We start from the raw sequence: 17,682 nt of genomic DNA, 5'->3' as shown, positions 1-17,682 counted from the left end.
CTAACAGGCCCAGGTGAAATTCAATCCCTCAACATACAATTCAAGTAGAAATTTAGTCGGTGGATGGACGGAAAACGTGTTTAAATAGCGTCCATGGTCCTAACGTGGAGCCGAGTCAGCCCACGAGGAATACTCGGCACTGCATTTCGTGTTTAATTAATTAGCAATTATTGTGTGGGGCAGGGGGAGGCGTGTCAATTGTACTGTCTAATTATCAAATACAATGGGATCACGTAGTTTAGATAAGATGACTGGATTTATTATTAATGGTGAAAAACAACTGAAGACTAAGATGAGCCCTTGGGGGAGCATTTTTGGTCATTAGGATTATGAATTATGAATTCCAGCCTCCAGACATCTTTTATTCGGCTAAACTAAACAAACAACTTGGACGAATTAAGAAAACCACATGCTAATTAAGTAGTAACTATGCCCCTCCTCCTCCAATTGCGTATGCTTACACAAACCTCCTAACTTTTTGGGTAGGGGTGTCAATTAGACATTATGAGCTAGAATTTGGCAAGCCCGAGCTTGACTCAAAAAATAGGCTTTCGGGTTTGAACCTAGATTAGAAGTTTCAGTCTCGATTCGTTATTTAATATGAGTTTTGGGCTCATACAGTGTTCGACTCAAGTTCATAATTAATTATATAATTATACATAATATATTAATATTTATAAATTATTATAGAATTGTATATAAATTATTAATATTATAATCTGTATAACTACATATATTATATATATAATTTAGTATGCAATTTTATATATATAGAGACACAGAAATGAACTGGCCAGGCCTTAATTAGGTTTGAGTCTAATGAGTCATAAACTTGATTCACATTTTATTCAGATCTATTATTTAAGGCTAAACTCTGCCCGATCCTCTTAAACACATGGCTTATTGGTCTTTTTTACGGGTCGCACTTGAATTAACTCGACCTTATTGACAATTCCATTTTTTGGTGTAGTTAAAAAAAGGGAAAAAAATTAGGCGAAAAGTTTCTTTTCAGGTATCCAAGCAATATTAGTGGCAACTAAGGATAACATGATACACACACCCCGTCCCAATTAATTCACCAATATACGATAGTGTAGTTGTTAAGGACGGCTTACTTTTTTGTGTTGTCAATGTGAGAATTATGTTGGTGAACGATTAAAAATCTATGTAAGCATTCTATAATTTCAGAGTCATGTCCAGATCTCGAAACCCACTCAAACTTTTTAAAAAAAAAAAACAAAAAACTATCCCAATTAATCCGCATATTAATCGATATGCTTAACAAGGAAGTAAGCATATTCTACTAACAAATCGACTATCACTAAGTGAGTTGAATGTTCGCAATTCGAGGGCTCTGCCAAATGTCAATCCACGTTACGCTTGCCTAGAAATGTGACAGTCTGTAAACTATGTGGTTAATCTTAGTTCGTCTTTATCCTCCTTTGCTAAACAAATAAAGTGGACCAGGGTATGGTCCAATCTTTAATTTTAGTTTAATCACGATTGATAAATTAGGTCCAACTAAGTATATTTATTTAATTTTGTTTTTGGTTTATCTGTCGCTGCCATTCCAAACACAAGCATTAGGAAAACACAAAACAAGGAGGCGTGGTGCGCGATGGCGTTTTAAACAAAAAATTAGGAAACCCAAAAACAGTTTAGGAAAGAGGGCATTTCCATACCTTCTCGGCATCTTCCTCACCCAATTCCTACACAACTCTTCCTCCATCTTTCTTTCACCACTAGTTGTCTAGTCTCAAACAAAGAGTTGTTTGTACTAGACAACTAGTACTTGGTTTTGTTTTCTCTTTGTTTGTTAATTACTATGAATTTGGTCCCCAGCGGCTGCGTCTTTGTTTTCCTATAAGTCTCCAATTAAGTGTGTGCCTAAGGCCCGCACTCCAAGCCCCCTCCCTGCTCAATTCTGCTTTCACACTCTCATCTACCAGTTTTGTATTACTACTACCGGAAAGATTGCAATCAACTGTACTGTGAAAGGGATGTCCAATTCACGTGTGGTTAATGGTGGGTGCGCTAATGGGTTGGTGATGGCTGATGCGTTGGCCGAAGATTTTGCCAATTCTGGTGCCATGAAGCGTCACAAGCTCATCATTGACACCGATCCTGGCATTGGTCAGCCTTTCTTGTACTAATTACTAACTCATGAGTTTCAGGATTTCCTTGCTTTTGTGTTTCGTTGTCTGAGTATAATACTAATATCAGTTTCAGATTGAGCCCAGCTCAATTAGTCTTGGAAAGTTGATTCGATTTACTGCAACTTTTTGATTTATAATGCGGTATCTTCCTCTGAGTTTGTGCGTTTCTTTCATTTTTGGTGGCTACAGTGGGCCTGGTTCTGGAATATAGTATTATGACAGCAAAGTTTGATCGAAAAAGTTACGTACTTTTGAATCAGGGAAAATGCTATGGCTTTCTATATTCTTGTGGTTCTATCATCTATGTCTGTTATTCCATCCTTCGGCGTGCTATTTCTAATTTTTGGCATTTTCTTTTCCAAATTCTACCTCAACGGGAGAAAAGTTCCCTTTGTAGTGAAAAAACATATGGACTAAAATCTATATATTTTGTCTTGCCTTTTATACCTCCTCCAATCGCACATAGATATATTATATAAACATCGTGTATTTTGTAAAGTGGGAGAGAAATTTTTTTTAAAAAAAAATGGGAAGTAAATTTTGATATTGGAAATCTAAAGAAAAATTTAGTCTTTGAGTGCATTTTCTTCTGTACTCCAATCTTTCGTAATAGTGGAATTGAAATAAGCATTACTGATGATAATATATTCGTCTTTTGCTCAAGTTACAATATTCCTGGTTTCTTCTTCTTCTTCTTTTTTTTTTTTTTTTTTGGTGTTTTAGTGGGGGGAGGGGGGGGGGGGAGGGATTGGGGGCTTGGGGGTAATTAGAGGTTTCGAGATTCTTTTTAAAGACTGTTGATCCTTATTCATGTACTTATTTTGGAATTATTAGATGGACTTATGTTAGGTTCAACGGACAATCCAGCAAAATATATTATCAATGAGATTTAGGTGATTAGTTTTACACAGTTAGATCACGTTTTGTTTAGCTTGTGCAAACACGTAAATAAGCCCCTATATTCCCACATCTCTGGCTGTTCTGATCTTTCGAACTTGAGATTGAAGTGTGAGTTTTGCTGATGTGCAGATGATAGCATGGCTATATTAATGGCATTCCAATCACCTGACTTGGATATATTAGGATTGACAACAATATATGGTAATGTAACTACTGAAGGTGCTACTCGCAATGCATTGCTTTTGGTATGTTATATCTGTACTTTAGTTCCTCTTCTGCATGGTTATTTATGCTCCCAAAATTTGCAATCTTTCCTGTTTTTGGATTGTGTACATGATCAAGTTCTGTTTTTAATGTGCAAAAGGATAGTGTGAGATTGCAGGATATCCAGGTGTGCCTGTAGCAGAGGGTAGCCCTGGACCTCTCAAGGTAACCACTTTGTGTCATTTGGGTCAATTAACTGTTTGGTTTTTTTCTTGTGAGCATAGTCAGTGATCTATAGTTGATTATGATAACTCAAAAATTATTGACGGCTACTTGGCTAATAGAATAACATTCGCTGTCAACTAGAAAAAAATTATTCAGTGTTAAGTATGCTTGTTCAGTTTTCAGCTTGAGTGGTGTATTTGATACATCCTGCTTATGCTCTTTCCTTTAGGGGGGGGAACCATGCATCGCAGACTTTGTTCATGGTTCAGATGGACTTGGCAACATATTTTTACCTCCTCCAAAATCTAAGAAGATTGAGAAAAGTGCATCTGAATTTTTGGTTGATAAAGTATCTGAATACCCTGGCGAAGTATCTATACTTGCATTGGGACCTCTAACCAATTTGGCATTGGTAAGTTTTTGGAAATTTTTTCCAGTGAAACATGCCTTGTGAATTACTTTCTCTGCTTCAATTTCTACTTCATTTGCTTGCTTTACTACATGTTTATCTTTTCTTCATTTAGGCTGTCAAGCGGGACTCATCCTTTGCAAGCAAGGTGAAAAGAATTGTAATACTTGGTGGAGCTTTCTTTGCTTTGGGAAATGTCAATCCTGCTGCTGAATCAAATGTATGCAACACCAGCAGTGCCTTCTATTTGACTGCATTGATATGGAGATAGATCATTAACTCTTATCCCCTTTAGGGTGTGATTAATTTGAATTAGCATTTACAGTACTTTAGATGTCTAAATTGTTGTCGCAAAAATATGTTCATTTGCTATCAATTCCTTTAAATGTTAACACTGTTGAACAAATGGCTCATGTCTTGCTGTGTTTCTTTCCTCTTGACAAAGTCTGCTTGAGCTTCTGGTGCTCGTGCTCCTCCGCCAATACAGGAATACTTGGGTTGATTCCGTGAATATGATATCTTCCCTTTCTTTAGTTAATTGATTTGAGAAATCTATTATCAACTAGTGAATGTTGTCTATTTATATTTCATTAACTGAACCATTGTCTTTTAGAGAAGATCTACTTGATTTCCTTTGTAAGACAAATTACGTCGGTGCAAAACATACAGTCTTTCAATTTCCAGTCAGTCAAATAATGTGTTCAAGCTTTTGACTGGCAGATTTATTGTGATCCTGAAGCAGCAGATGTTGTGTTTACTTCTGGGGCAAATGTTGATGTTGTTGGCATAAATATCACAACACAAGTCAAAATGACAGGTTTTTCTTCCCTTTCTATTTACCACTTGCCTATTTTCCCACCGGAATCTTTTCATTGGAAGTTACTCTCTCATAATTGTTGTCTTGTGAACTTCAGATGCTGCCTTTGATGAACTAAGACAATCTCATGGAAAACATGCTCAATTTGTGTGTGACATTTGCAAATTCTACCGTGACTGGCATGTCAAATCTGACGGTGTCTATGGTAATTTGGCTGCTTGCAACGCTAGTTTCAATTTGTCATTGACCTGCCTTATTTTCAAATTCTTTTTAGATCTTCTCTTTTTGATGGTTCACATATTAATGGTTAATACCGGCCTGCGCAGGAATTTTTCTTCACGACCCTGTCAGTTTTGTAGCTCTAGTCCGGCCTGATCTCTTCACATACAAGAAGGGGGTTGTGAGGGTTGAGACACAGGGTATCAGCGCGGGGCATACCCTGATGGACCAAGGGCTGAAAAAGTAAGCTTTACCTTGCTTGCTTTGCACTTCTCAGGTGCTTTTTTTTTTTTTTTTGGGTCGTAGGTTCTTGTTTAATTAACTTCAATACTCTGATACAGATGGAATTCAAGCAACCCATGGACAGGCCATTCACCTATTTCTGTAGCATGGACTGTTGATGCGGATGAAGTGCTAAACTATGTCATGAAAAGCTTGATGAAACCTTGACCATAAACATTGCCTTTGGACCGGTCATGAAACTCCATTATGGATGGTTAATCGCTGCCTCTCTCTGCGGCAATTGGGTACTTCTCTGTTGAAGATAGGGCAATGGTGGACTTATGCTGCTCATTATCTTTGATTTATTTACACCTGATACATGTTCATTTGATGACGTAATAAAGGATAATTTATCCGGAATATGTTAACTTAAAATACTATGCAATTGCGGATTGGTGGCACTTGAAATGGATGGTTTTTTTTTAATTTTTTTTTCCCATTCCTGTTGAGATGTACTACTTGTGGCATAATTAAGTTACTAGGGAGGAGGATTAAATTTAACATGTGTGCAAAATTCAAGAAATTTTGGAGGATGAGAAATTAAAATACTTTGAAAGTAAAAGGAAAATGGGAAACCAGACTTAATGGTCTATAATCATTCACATTGGTATGCGACAACACCAAAAATGGGGCTAGATAGGGGGTTATTGGAAAAAAGTATCTAGAGTAATACTATAGCAATTTATGTGACGTGTGTGGGGTATAAATATGATTAAAAAATATATTTATGATGGATTCAACGGAGTTGTGTAAAGTGTGCTTCGAGTTAAATACCAACTTAGTATATATGCATTAGAGTTAGGGTGCATTTGGTAAAATTAAAATTTAAAATTTAAAAATTGAGTTTATTAAGTTATTAATTTGATAAATACTAAATTCGATACATTTCAATGTATATCATTAGCGAAGAGTTTATTACTTATATTTTGATACAAGTTTTATTTAGAATATTCAGTGTGATCTAATTAATTTAAATATTTTAATTTTTTTAGTTCAATGTAACATATTAAGATTTAAATTCATTAAATTTAAGTACTAAATTGAATTATTAAATACGAAGCGAGATTTTGGAATATCCGTTGGTATGTCAAAATCCGAATATGAATTCTGAAGTTAAACCAGCGGTCTCTCACAAGATAGATTTGAGTGTGACAATTTGGCAAATGACAATATTGGATTAATCAAAGAATTCCTGCTCAGCATCCAGCAGTCGTTCTGCAGTCGCATCTTCATCATCATCAAGCCAAAGGTTCGCCATCACAGAAAAAAGCTGTGAATTGAAAAGTCAACCATATAATGCGGCTCCGTTGTTGTTACTACTATAAAATAACCTTCTTTAATTACCAAACATAAAAAAAAAAAAAAAAAATGCTCCAATGTTTGGAGTGTGATAAAACACCTTTGTCTGTGTCAAATGTGACATTAGCGTATTATTAGCGGCATAATAATACTGCGCGATTTAGGTATTCCGTTGCCAGAGCAGTACTTAAATACTCTATTAGACTTGATGACCAATTCTTGGCGTTTAAAGGAGGACGAGCATTGTCCCCCACACCTCAATTCTGATTCATAAACGTCAAATTCAGGACTCCCCCCCCCCCCCCCCCCCCCAAAACCCCCCTCCAACCAAAGAAAAACCCAATCACCTGCTCACTGCTTTTGTTGGGTGAAACTGAAAATTGATTATTGACCTGCGAATGACCAAATACTACTCCCATCTCACTATACTAACTAAGCTGGCATGCTACCAAAACGCATCGTTAAAGGACTCTTATCTCTCTCTCTCTCTCTCTCTCTCTCTCTCTCACACACACACACACACACACCCCTCTATTCTCTACTAATGAGTATATTATGACTTGACTCCTCCAATTTTCTAACTTGTAATTCCAGCAACAAAAAGTTGAAATTAGGGGCAACATTTCCTTCACTCTTTTGGCATCCAATCCTGATCAGTCCTCCTTCTCATAATTATCAAGAAACCGGTTTTGCAAGTCATGCACCCGTGTGGTTCTTCCTCCATAAAAAAAAAAAAAAAAAGCAAATTTTATATACACTGTCAGTGTATATACTATCATGGTTGGATGGATGACACTTGAATAAATTTTAAATTTCAAATTCAAATTTTGCGCATGTGTCATATATCTAATGGTGATAGTGTATTTAAGATTAATCCAACAAAAAAAAAATGTTTTACGTTCCTTAATTACATAAGTATTTGACAGTTTTAATAGTATTTCCTGTGCGCACACAAAGAATCTGATATAAACAGTTTACTGATATCTGTAAACACAGAAGGTATGGCTAATTGTTGCAGGTAATGCGTTGAATGGCTCTTCATCCTTCTTTACAACTCCATCGAAATATGCCCACAATTGACATTCAAAGCAAATGGGTTATAGCCTTATAGTATAGGAGTAAAGATTGGGGCATATACTACTGCTCCATATGTAGTACCAGCCACGGAAACAAACCTAAAAAAAGGTTGGTTGAGACTTGAGACTTGAGAGCAAGTAAAAAATGTTGAATGATTGCTTTATCAGCTATGATCAAGAGATATCTCAAGTCTTCACTACCATTTAATAAAGCAGTTAAACCAACTTTCCCTCCCTCATTTTATATGTTCCAATATTTCTTCACTTGAGACAGTTACCTACCACCCCCCAAGAAACGAACCCGTCTCAATCCTCTCCCTCCAGCAGGAACACTGCTGCTTAACCACTCCAATGACCTGCACTTGTACTCCAAAACGACCACCATGTCAAATCAAACATCATCATCTCTTTAGCTTACTTCGCAACAACAACATTAACTCCTCCTAATCCTCAATACTAAGAGTCCTGCAAATACTCTCCTCCACTCGAGACAATTTTTCGGTACATGTGCATGCACATACTTGCTATAGAGAGAGAGAGAGAGGGAACAATCGTCGCTGCGAATTCGAGGAAGAGTTGAATTTAAAGCATAACATGTCAGGCCGCATCCATCCATCGACAGCTCTAGCAGAGACTGTGTCCTGGTACTGTGCCTTGTTCCTGGCTTTAATGTTGGTGTTAAGCTGCTGTGAATCAACTGAGGAGCAGTTTGAAGTGCAACAGCAGAAGCAGCAAATATTATCCTCATTACTACTTGAACAGCCGTGTGATGAGATTTATGTGGTACGCGAAGGAGAGACTCTGCATACCATCAGTGAAAAATGTGGGGATCCTTACATCGTTGAGCAGAATCCCCATATTCATGATCCAGATGATGTTTTCCCTGGGTTAGTCATCAAGATCACCCCTTTCACAAATATGTAGATGTTTCTCCTTTTAATTTATTCTTAAGCTCGTATGCTTGTTGCTCTTCTGTTTTGTTGAACCGGATGTCGAGGTTCAATGCCGATAGCCCCATGGCCCTCCCTCCTCTGTTTTTCTTTTTCAGGCAATACATTATTTTGATTGTGCGTGAACCACGGCCTGTGGCAGCTTGTCTTGCTAGTTTCTATGATGAAATATGCAATTGGATGTTACTATTTCATCATTTTCAACTTTCTGCTTCTTTCTCGCGGGAAGCCATAATTTCTCGGGAATAGGTTCAAACTTGTACTGTGTTTTACGGTATTGTCCATCAAGCTTTTGCAGTAAAACGAAGGATCAATAGACATAGTGAGACAGAGTAACGAGCTCTTCTTTCACCTACTTACACTATAAAAGAAGGGGGGGGGGGGGGAATGGAGTGACAGACTCAGATTGATTTCAACTGTTATATGCACTTGTTTTTAAACTGGTTTTTTTCTTCCCCTTGTTGCAATATTTATTTTAAGTTAAACGCTCCTTTGTTGGAACATAAGGGAAATCGTAGTCAAGAACAAATTTAGTTTATCATGAAAATTCCTGCTTCTCAGGGTAAAACAAAAACAAGAAAGCTAATGTGGGAGAAAAAAAAAAATTTTTTTCCGCTCGAATACAAAGTATGGAGCCATTATAAGTAACAACTGGCTTGAGTTCATTAATATTGTCAACAAAATGGCTACGAAAAATGAGTACGAACTTCGTCCAACAACAACATTTAAGAAGGGAAAACTATATAAATGTTTCGATGAATTATACGCGCATCAATTAATAAGCGGAAGGTCAAGCTTATATGCCGCACAATTAGGTGACGTCTACTTGTATTCTTAACAATCTAGTATTACTTGTCAACATGGTAAGTTGTTTCTTCTACAATCCACACCCAATCTGCTTAAAAGGTAGGATGAGGGTTTGAAAATCGAACTCAAAGTTAGGTGCCGCGAGCCCAGACCATCTCTCGCTCTCTCTGTTGGGCCCAATGTGTCCAAAGTGGCAAAATATTCGCCAGTGATGGAGTGGGCCTAAAACTAAGAACTGGGCATACACTACCTTCTTTAAAGCCCTAACAAATAAGCCTCTGCATCTTTGCCCCTGCTTCTCAGCTTACAATTCGCAGTTGGGATCATTTAGAATTTCATTAGTACGCCGGTATGTGCTTCCAGACGAGCGCCTTTTAACGCATAAAATTTCTCACATGCATGCAAAGACTTAACATTTGTTGTTCTTCTTGAATTTATCACCCAAAATAAAAAAATACTTTTAAATAATTTCTTATTCTTTCTTATGCACAATTAAGATGGATATATTTTTTTTTCTTTTTTTATGTCGTCAGTAGCATAAAATTGGTTCTGCCATGATGGGATGGGCATGTACTACCCATTTACGCGTGCACGCGCGCGCGCACAAAGGTACGAATTTGGAACGAGTAATAGGGAGAAGAGTCAATTATTATGAAACAAATTTAGCCTCGTCTGATAAGCGAGCTTTTTAGATATTTGTCTAAAATTTTACTGTAACTTAATGTAGAAGTTGTAGAAAATTTTTTTGGATATTTTGAAGTGTAAAGTTTAAAATTTTTGAGAAATTTTTTGAGATTACTGTAATTATAATTGTTAAAAAATTTATAACAGACAAACTGAGCCAAAACCTTTTTTTAGCAAACAAGGCCTTAAAGAAACAACCACGTGTTTTTACATACGACTGTCTTCACACCAAAATATAGCAGATTTACTTAAAACCGTACAAGTGGTTATGTGTTGAAGCTTGCCAATAAAAACAGGAGATTTAAACTTTCGAAGGGTGCCATTTCAGGCTTTTGGATTAGAGGCCTCCTCCATCGTTTCGCTGTAAATTACCAGAAATACGTTCGGAATTGATTATTAGTAACACTTTCTGAAATATTATTATTGAAGGAAGTGTTGTTTCTCCAGGCAGCTCGCCCCCTGCATTTGACTCGGATTGGAGACCTGTCTTACTTAATTGTTTAATTGCATTGGGCCACTGAATCTTCTCCATTTTTCTTCCCTCTTAGGTCATGTTTGATAATCCCATTTAGCAATTAAATTTAATGGGTCCATGAATTCATATCTTAATAGGTTGTTTAGATGCGTTTGATAACTCAAAATTAAGCATTTGAATTAATTAAGTGGCACTGAATTTTGTAAATAAAATTTGCTTCCAAAAAATGAATGATAAACTATTTATATATCAATTAATATCATATACAATTAAATGTATCAAATTTATTACTTAAGAATTCAACAATTTAATGATTCAAATTTCAGACTTCAATTTTCAAATTTTAGTTTGATCAAACGCATCATTAACCGCCTTAACATTACAACCCAAAAACAATTACTCGACTAATAATTCACGCTCTTGGCCTCCGACCAAAAAAACCGAAAAAAAAAAAATGTGCTGATTGTTTCTATTTTGTCTTTCTTCCTTTGGGTCAAAGGCAAAATCAATCAAAGAGTCTGATGGCCATCCCTTTTTTTTTAATTTATTTAAATTTTCACCTCTTCTTCTACTTTGAACCTTTCCTAGTCCTTTGGTCATCGTCTCCTCCTCTGGAATAGAATATTGTTGGCCTCAACTGGTATTCTTGAAGGTATAATACAGAAGACGCCTGATTTTATCAGCAGTATACGGCACCTGCAGCAAAAAAATTTCTGACCTCTTCTCACATTCTACATTCTTACACGTTCCGACTACCTCTTTAATAGTCTGAACAGAAGCAAAATCACATGCACGCAAACAACATTAAAAAAAGCGAAAACACCTTCCAGATGTAGACTAATTGGAGAAGGTTGACCCAAAATGTTGTTGTTACTTGAACAGACAAGTTATCCGTTCAAAACAAAAATTTTTTAAAAGGAGAATAGAGAAGTTATTTTCCAAGCATTTTCCCGACTTCAATTCACCATTACGTTAGTATCATTCACCGGACGGCAAAGATTTCTACCCAACAAGCTATAGGTCAAATCTGCACCGTGGTCCATTTTCCCAGTACAGAATCGGGGTGAAAAAAAACGAAGAACACAACAAAAAAACATAAAATAAAATTGACAAGACACTGCAGTGGACCCCAATATCGGGCCATATTGACCATGAGAGTTGTTCAAATCTTCACTCCCTCATTGCTGGCTCATTCTCCTCTTCTCGCGTGGTGTGTTTCTCCATTTCATCAGTATTATTTAAAGGACCCGAAAGCACAATCGCAGTTCAAACTTCCAATTGCGATTTATTCCAATTCCCATCTCTAAACTAAGCGTACCCCTGTCGCCCCTTGCGTTATGAGGACCGCCTATTCAATCTTTCTGAATCTGAGGATGGACCTCCCGAAGTTGCTCCTCTGCTCTTTTTTCTTCCTTTTCTCAATTCTTGCAGCAGGTACGTGGTACAAAATACGATTATAGTACTATCATATTTCCCTCTCCCCATATCATATCCTCGGTTAATTTGCAATAAATAGCTTTAGAATCTCCAATTTAGTGTCAGCTCTTTGCTGTATCCAAAATCCCACTAGTAGCAGCCTTCTTGATAATTAATGGACAACAATGAACTTGTACTAGTAATATACTCATCATCTCATGCTCTCCATGCATGCTTTCCGTGCCATGTTAATTTTACACGATGTAACTAGGCCTGAGAAATGATGATTAATGCAGGTGTTTGAATTTTCTCTCTGTAATTTTACGAGCTAGCATGGATGAACACCACCTTTTTTTTCTTTCTTCCTCAGGGAATGCCGGTGTCCATGCTTCATCACCTCATCATGATCGCCGTCACCACCACCACAAGAAGCAGCGATATGGTTTCCGACCCACAAAGCTATTTGTGTTCGGAGACTCGTACGCCGACACTGGAAATGTTCAAAAGTCTGTAGGAAGTTCGTGGAAGGAACCATATGGAATCACTTTTCCAGGGAAGCCCGCTGGCCGCTTCTCGGATGGTCGTGTCCTTACTGATTACGTTGGTAACGCTTCAGCTTCTGCCTTTTCTCTTTCTCTTTTTACCGCTCAAGTGCACATGGTTTATGTTTCCTTTGCCTGGCTCGAGAATTACTATTATCATGGAGTATTTTACTGTTGTACCATAGCATGGTCTGGAATGGGCTCTGTCATCATTCTGCCGCACTTTATCTTTCGCTTTCTCTTTTTTGGAGCATAAACAACTGCAAGCTTACTTTTTGCATCACCTTTGTACTACTAAATGATCACCATAGTGGGTTGGTTGTGACAACTGACTGGTGATGCCCTCAGCAGTCAGCCCTGCCCCCCCTCCCCCGTCCCTATCTTGCTTTCCTTCATTATTGAACTAGAGGTTATCAGATTGTCTAATGTTTTCTTCTTTTGTGTCTGTAAATATTGCATTGTTGACTCCTGTCTTTTCCCTTTTGTCAGCTTAGTATCTCCCATCTTTCTTTATCTCACTATCTCACCTTTACTTTCTCACATGATCTTATTACTTTTAAAGATAAGGGGAAAAAAAATCCATTATGGCCATGATTTTCTTTTTTCTCTCTTTCTCGTTAAAATCTGGCAGGTTTAGCTGCCCGTCTAGTCGTGTTTGGCGCATTTTCATTTGTTGTGGATATAATTTTTTTGTTGTTGTTAGGGAGCTAGCTAGGAAGGGAGACACCTAGGATGCTTATGCTCATAAAATAACACTAACCAATTTTAGTGCTTCAATGACTCGTCCAAATCTGTCCTAATCTTGATTAGCCTTTTCCCACTTGCATGATTGTCCGAATCCTCCTTTCGCTATAAAATCCAAACCTTCATCCCTTTCCATGCTTGCTTGCGGTGTAATATCATTTTGCACAACATTTGTTTTTCAAATTGTGTTTTCGGAACGTTTGTTAAAACGTCTGGATCGCATTTAATTTACTATATGAATACACACATTCATAATTATTGCTTCCTTACATTTAGATATTTTTCTAATTAATTTCATTCTTACCTAAAAAATTAACACTTAAAGCTATTTTAACGTTAGCCAAACCCAACTTACATAGCGTAACGACTAAGAGATAAAAGACATCTAGTTTGTTAGCGCGGTACCCTAACTTTGGCACTGATATCTAAATGAACTTCAAGTAATGGTGTCATGCACCAAGTGAAATATGTAATGCTTTACTTGCGATTCTAGTGGTGGTTCAATCATAAGCTAGTAAAGATTTAGGGAAATGATATTTGCGCTGCCCTTTTTTTTTTTTTTTTTTTTTTAATCTTGAACACCATTTTCACTTTTTTTTTATTCTTAGCAAACTACTTTTACTCTAAAGATGTGGAATGAAAAAACTAAAGCGGTGTATAAATACCATTTCTCCTATATTTAATTACTACTATCAAACGAAGGGGAAAGTAAAAGAAGGAACTGACTGTGCATGTTATTTTCACTTCCTCTTAGCATAACTAGATTAGGATAAATTTGCATGACAGGCAAATTGACCTTTCTTGTAAACGAAATTGATGTGAACAGCTAAATTCTACGGAATGAAGTCCCCAGTAGCGTATAGATGGATCAAGTATGCAGGAAACCGGTTGCGGTATGGAGTGAACTTTGCTTATGGAGGGACTGGCGTCTTTGACACTCTGGTTTTGGAGCCTAACATGACCACTCAGATTGATTTCTTTGAGAAACTTCTCAAGGATTTAGTTTATAACAAAACTGACTTGGACTCATCTTTGTTTCTGGTCACTGTTGCTGGCAATGATTATGGTGCTTACAATGCCAAAGGTGGCACTGCAAAGGTGAACTTACCATCTTCCTACTTTATTGAGTATCCATCTCTTTTAAATTCATTGAGGTTTTCTGGAGTACATTACAAGGCAAAAAAACATACAAAATAGAAAGAAAGAACATAAAACTACGGGAGGGTAAATTGTTTCTATTGTATATTTCATTTCATCTCTCACCATGTTACCCTAGTTGTAGTATTATTTAATTTAAGGGACTTGTCGTCCAAAAGTTGGCAGTCAGTTAGAATGAGAACTCTTAATACTACTGTTTTCATACTCCACTTTCCTTCACATAATATAAAAAGTTAGAATGGAGTTTCAGGAAACACGAACTCGCGTAAAGGAATTGTCCCTGGCTTGTAGTTCTGATTCTTACTTTCCAATTTGATCGAGTGGTAGGACAATAATTTAGTGTTTGAACTAATGTATCTTCCCTTAAACGTACAGGGTTTGCCTGCCTTCACTACAAGCTTGATTTCCCAGCTTGCCGTGAACTTGAAACGCCTTCATGGATTGGGAGCCAGGAGGATAGCTGTGGCAGCTTTGGAGCCCCTTGGCTGTCTCCCTCGAAGCACAGTTCTCTCGTCATTCCAACAATGCAACGTCACGCAGAACACAGCCGTCAATTTTCACAATCTACTATTGAACCAAGCTGTGTCGAAATTGAATAACGAGAGTAGGGATTCTGCGTGCCACGTTCTTGATCTTTATACCACCTTCACAACCTTACTAGAGAACAAAGGAGATGTATCAGGTAATCTCACAACTTCATTTTTACTCAAATGTTCATCTGATGAGATGTAGCAATTAATTGATTCTTCAAGTCATGCTGCTGCTTGTCGATTACTGCAGGAACTTTGAAGTTTGAAACTCCTCTGAAGCCTTGTTGTATGGGACTAAGCACTGCATATTCGTGTGGAAGCGTGGACGATAAAGGAAGGAAAATGTACACGGTGTGCAACGATGCAAAGTCTGCATTCTTCTGGGATGGGGTGCACCCAACACAGGCAGGGTGGCATGCTGTATCTATGGCTTTGAAACCTACTCTTCAGCAAATTTGCTAGCTACCACTTTTTAGTCATTAGTATTAGTCATGAAATGTCGTGGTGTGACTTTTTTCCTTCGTTTCTTTTTCTTTTTGGGTCACTAGTTACCACTTCTTTTCTAATTTTGGAAATTGTATCTTTTTCTAGCACTGAAAATTTGTTGGTCTGCATATTCTTGGACGATCAATTTAATGCAATAAATAAGGAGAGAACAAAAAATTTCATTTGGATTTTATATGTGTCATCGTGCTTACAAAAAAATGTACGTGTCCTTGCAGTGGCTTGTAAAAATTGTTTATTGTTGTTGAGAGTCGTGCTCAAGCTACAACTGATCAAACCGAGAAACCCAAAGAACACGTAGAAAACCAAAATTGCACAAAACTTGCCCAAATTATTACGTGGAGCATATTTCATACTACGATTTTACTCTCCCAACTTCAGAAAGAGTGGCCTGCTGTCTATCTTTTTTTTTTTTTTTTTTAATGCCTAATGGAGCACTTATATCTTGCTTTTCATGTTCCTATATATGCTGGTGGGAGTGGGATTAGGTGATAACGAGTACATATTTTTTTCTTAAAAAAAAAGAAAGTAAATTTTATGTATACTGACAATGCATACACTATCATAGTTAGATGAATATCACATAAGTAAAATTTAGATTTGAAATTCAAATCAATATATGCGGCATTCATTTGAACACGACAATATATACATTGTCAATGTAATGAAGATTAATTTTAAAAAAAAAACTATATAAATCACTCAAATTTGCAATCACAATAAAACTATAAAGGGTTATTATCACTTAACGTTTGATGTGATTAAAATATAACATTAGGGAATAAATTGATAGTAGTGACAAAGTTGGTGTGACTGTCACAAAATATAACATTAAGGGGTAAAACTGATAGTAGTGTGACTAAAATATAATATTAGGAGGTAAATTGATAATAATGATATAGTTCAAAGGGATAAAGTGATAATAACCCAACTATAAAGGACAAGGAAACTATATGAATAAAAATCAAAGTCTCGAACACAAGCGGTTAACGGCACACACTTGGTTTGTTTGGATTGTAAGTTATTTGAGATATTTTTACTGTAACATTTTTTGTGATGTGATGTATGTGAGATAAAAAGGTAATTGGGAAGATCAAAAGATGTATTGAAAATTGTAATGATGATGTAAGCAAATATATTTGGGAAAATAATCAGCTGTCCAAATATCTCTCGTAAGTCTGATTTTTAAAATTTTTTTTAATAGTTAATGGTTTCCAGGTGTACTAAATGAAGGAACATTCAAGTATTCCAAAAGAAAGAGGCCCGTCAACTGGTTAGTTTAACAGCCCCATTTGGTGCCAGGCCTGTTGTCAAGTTAACACCAACTTTCAGTGAAGGACTCGAAAGGCCCAATAACCAATCATATGGCAGTAACTCGAGATCAATTAATTTGACAGATTTTTTTTTTTTAAAAAAAAAAACCACAGGAATAAAATTACGAAACAAAAAAAAAAATCCCAAACAAACAATATTCATGACATTTGAATACAAACTAGGATATTTGTAGGTAGCGAAGAGGAATAAATAATTTATAAGGCGGGGGAAATTTTATGTTCTCTCAAGTATATAAGAAATCAGATTGGAATTGAATCAATAGTTAGGGGATTAAAATTTTAATTACCCCTTTAAAAATGTGTGTTAAAGCAAAGACTTTTTTTTTGTTTTTTGTTTTTTGTTTTTTGTTTCTCCTTCCCAGTAGTCGATGTTGACATCTCAAACCAAGACTTACCGGTAAATATTATGTAGTTTCTTAGGCTATTTCAAATGGGAAAAGATTTAAAAGGCACAGGAAAAAAAAAATCTTGCAATTTTTTATATTTTTCCATCCAGAAAAAAAAGTACAATAAAAAAAACGAACTAGACATTGGACTTACGTGTCATAAGCTGAAGCTCTCACTTAATATTTTGATATCATCTATCTATCTATGGAGTAAGTTTAAACAATGAACCTAAAGGATTTTTTTTTTTTTAAATCCAAATGGCCTTTTTTTTTTTTTTAAGTATAAGTGGTTGGAATTGAATTTTAAAACCTTTCAATTACATTCTCTGTCCAATTTTAAAACCCAATTTATCCAAAAAAAAAATCTGATTATGGATCAAGATTACGTGTATACATCCGAGCTTGCAATTGTCAAGATACACAAAGAATTAAACCATTATACTTCATTTGTTAAAAGCAAAAAAAAAAAAAACACAAAATAATTTGTTTTATTTATTACTTATTTGTTTGTGTTTTCTCTTCCTGAAACACAAAGCACGGACGGACATTGCCTTGGTGGACCCCG

The 17,682-nt window shown here is 36.3% G+C and overlaps 2 protein-coding genes across 2 annotated transcripts; both read left to right on the top strand.

Annotated features, from left to right (window-relative positions):
• Positions 1–1,690: 1,690 nt before the first annotated feature.
• Positions 1,691–5,638, top strand: LOC113694107 (uridine nucleosidase 1-like). Its single transcript, XM_072052312.1, has 9 exons — positions 1,691–2,133; positions 3,186–3,301; positions 3,426–3,485; positions 3,715–3,897; positions 4,010–4,114; positions 4,615–4,711; positions 4,809–4,916; positions 5,038–5,173; positions 5,272–5,638. The coding sequence occupies exons 1-9, from the start codon at positions 2,001–2,003 to the stop codon at positions 5,378–5,380; spliced, it is 1,047 nt and encodes a 348-aa protein (XP_071908413.1). The 5' UTR covers positions 1,691–2,000; the 3' UTR covers positions 5,381–5,638.
• A 6,051-nt stretch (positions 5,639–11,689) lies between these two features.
• LOC113691609 (GDSL esterase/lipase At5g03610-like) lies at positions 11,690–15,572 on the top strand. Its single transcript, XM_027209833.2, has 5 exons — positions 11,690–11,937; positions 12,290–12,523; positions 14,032–14,303; positions 14,739–15,045; positions 15,144–15,572. The coding sequence occupies exons 1-5, from the start codon at positions 11,841–11,843 to the stop codon at positions 15,353–15,355; spliced, it is 1,122 nt and encodes a 373-aa protein (XP_027065634.1). The 5' UTR covers positions 11,690–11,840; the 3' UTR covers positions 15,356–15,572.
• Positions 15,573–17,682: the final 2,110 nt, after the last annotated feature.

This window comes from Coffea arabica, chromosome 6c (assembly GCF_036785885.1).
Source record: "Coffea arabica cultivar ET-39 chromosome 6c, Coffea Arabica ET-39 HiFi, whole genome shotgun sequence".
NCBI classification, from domain to species: Eukaryota; Viridiplantae; Streptophyta; class Magnoliopsida; order Gentianales; family Rubiaceae; genus Coffea; species Coffea arabica.
Note: the sequence above shows the minus strand (reverse complement) of the source record. Positions and strands in the feature narration are given on the sequence as shown.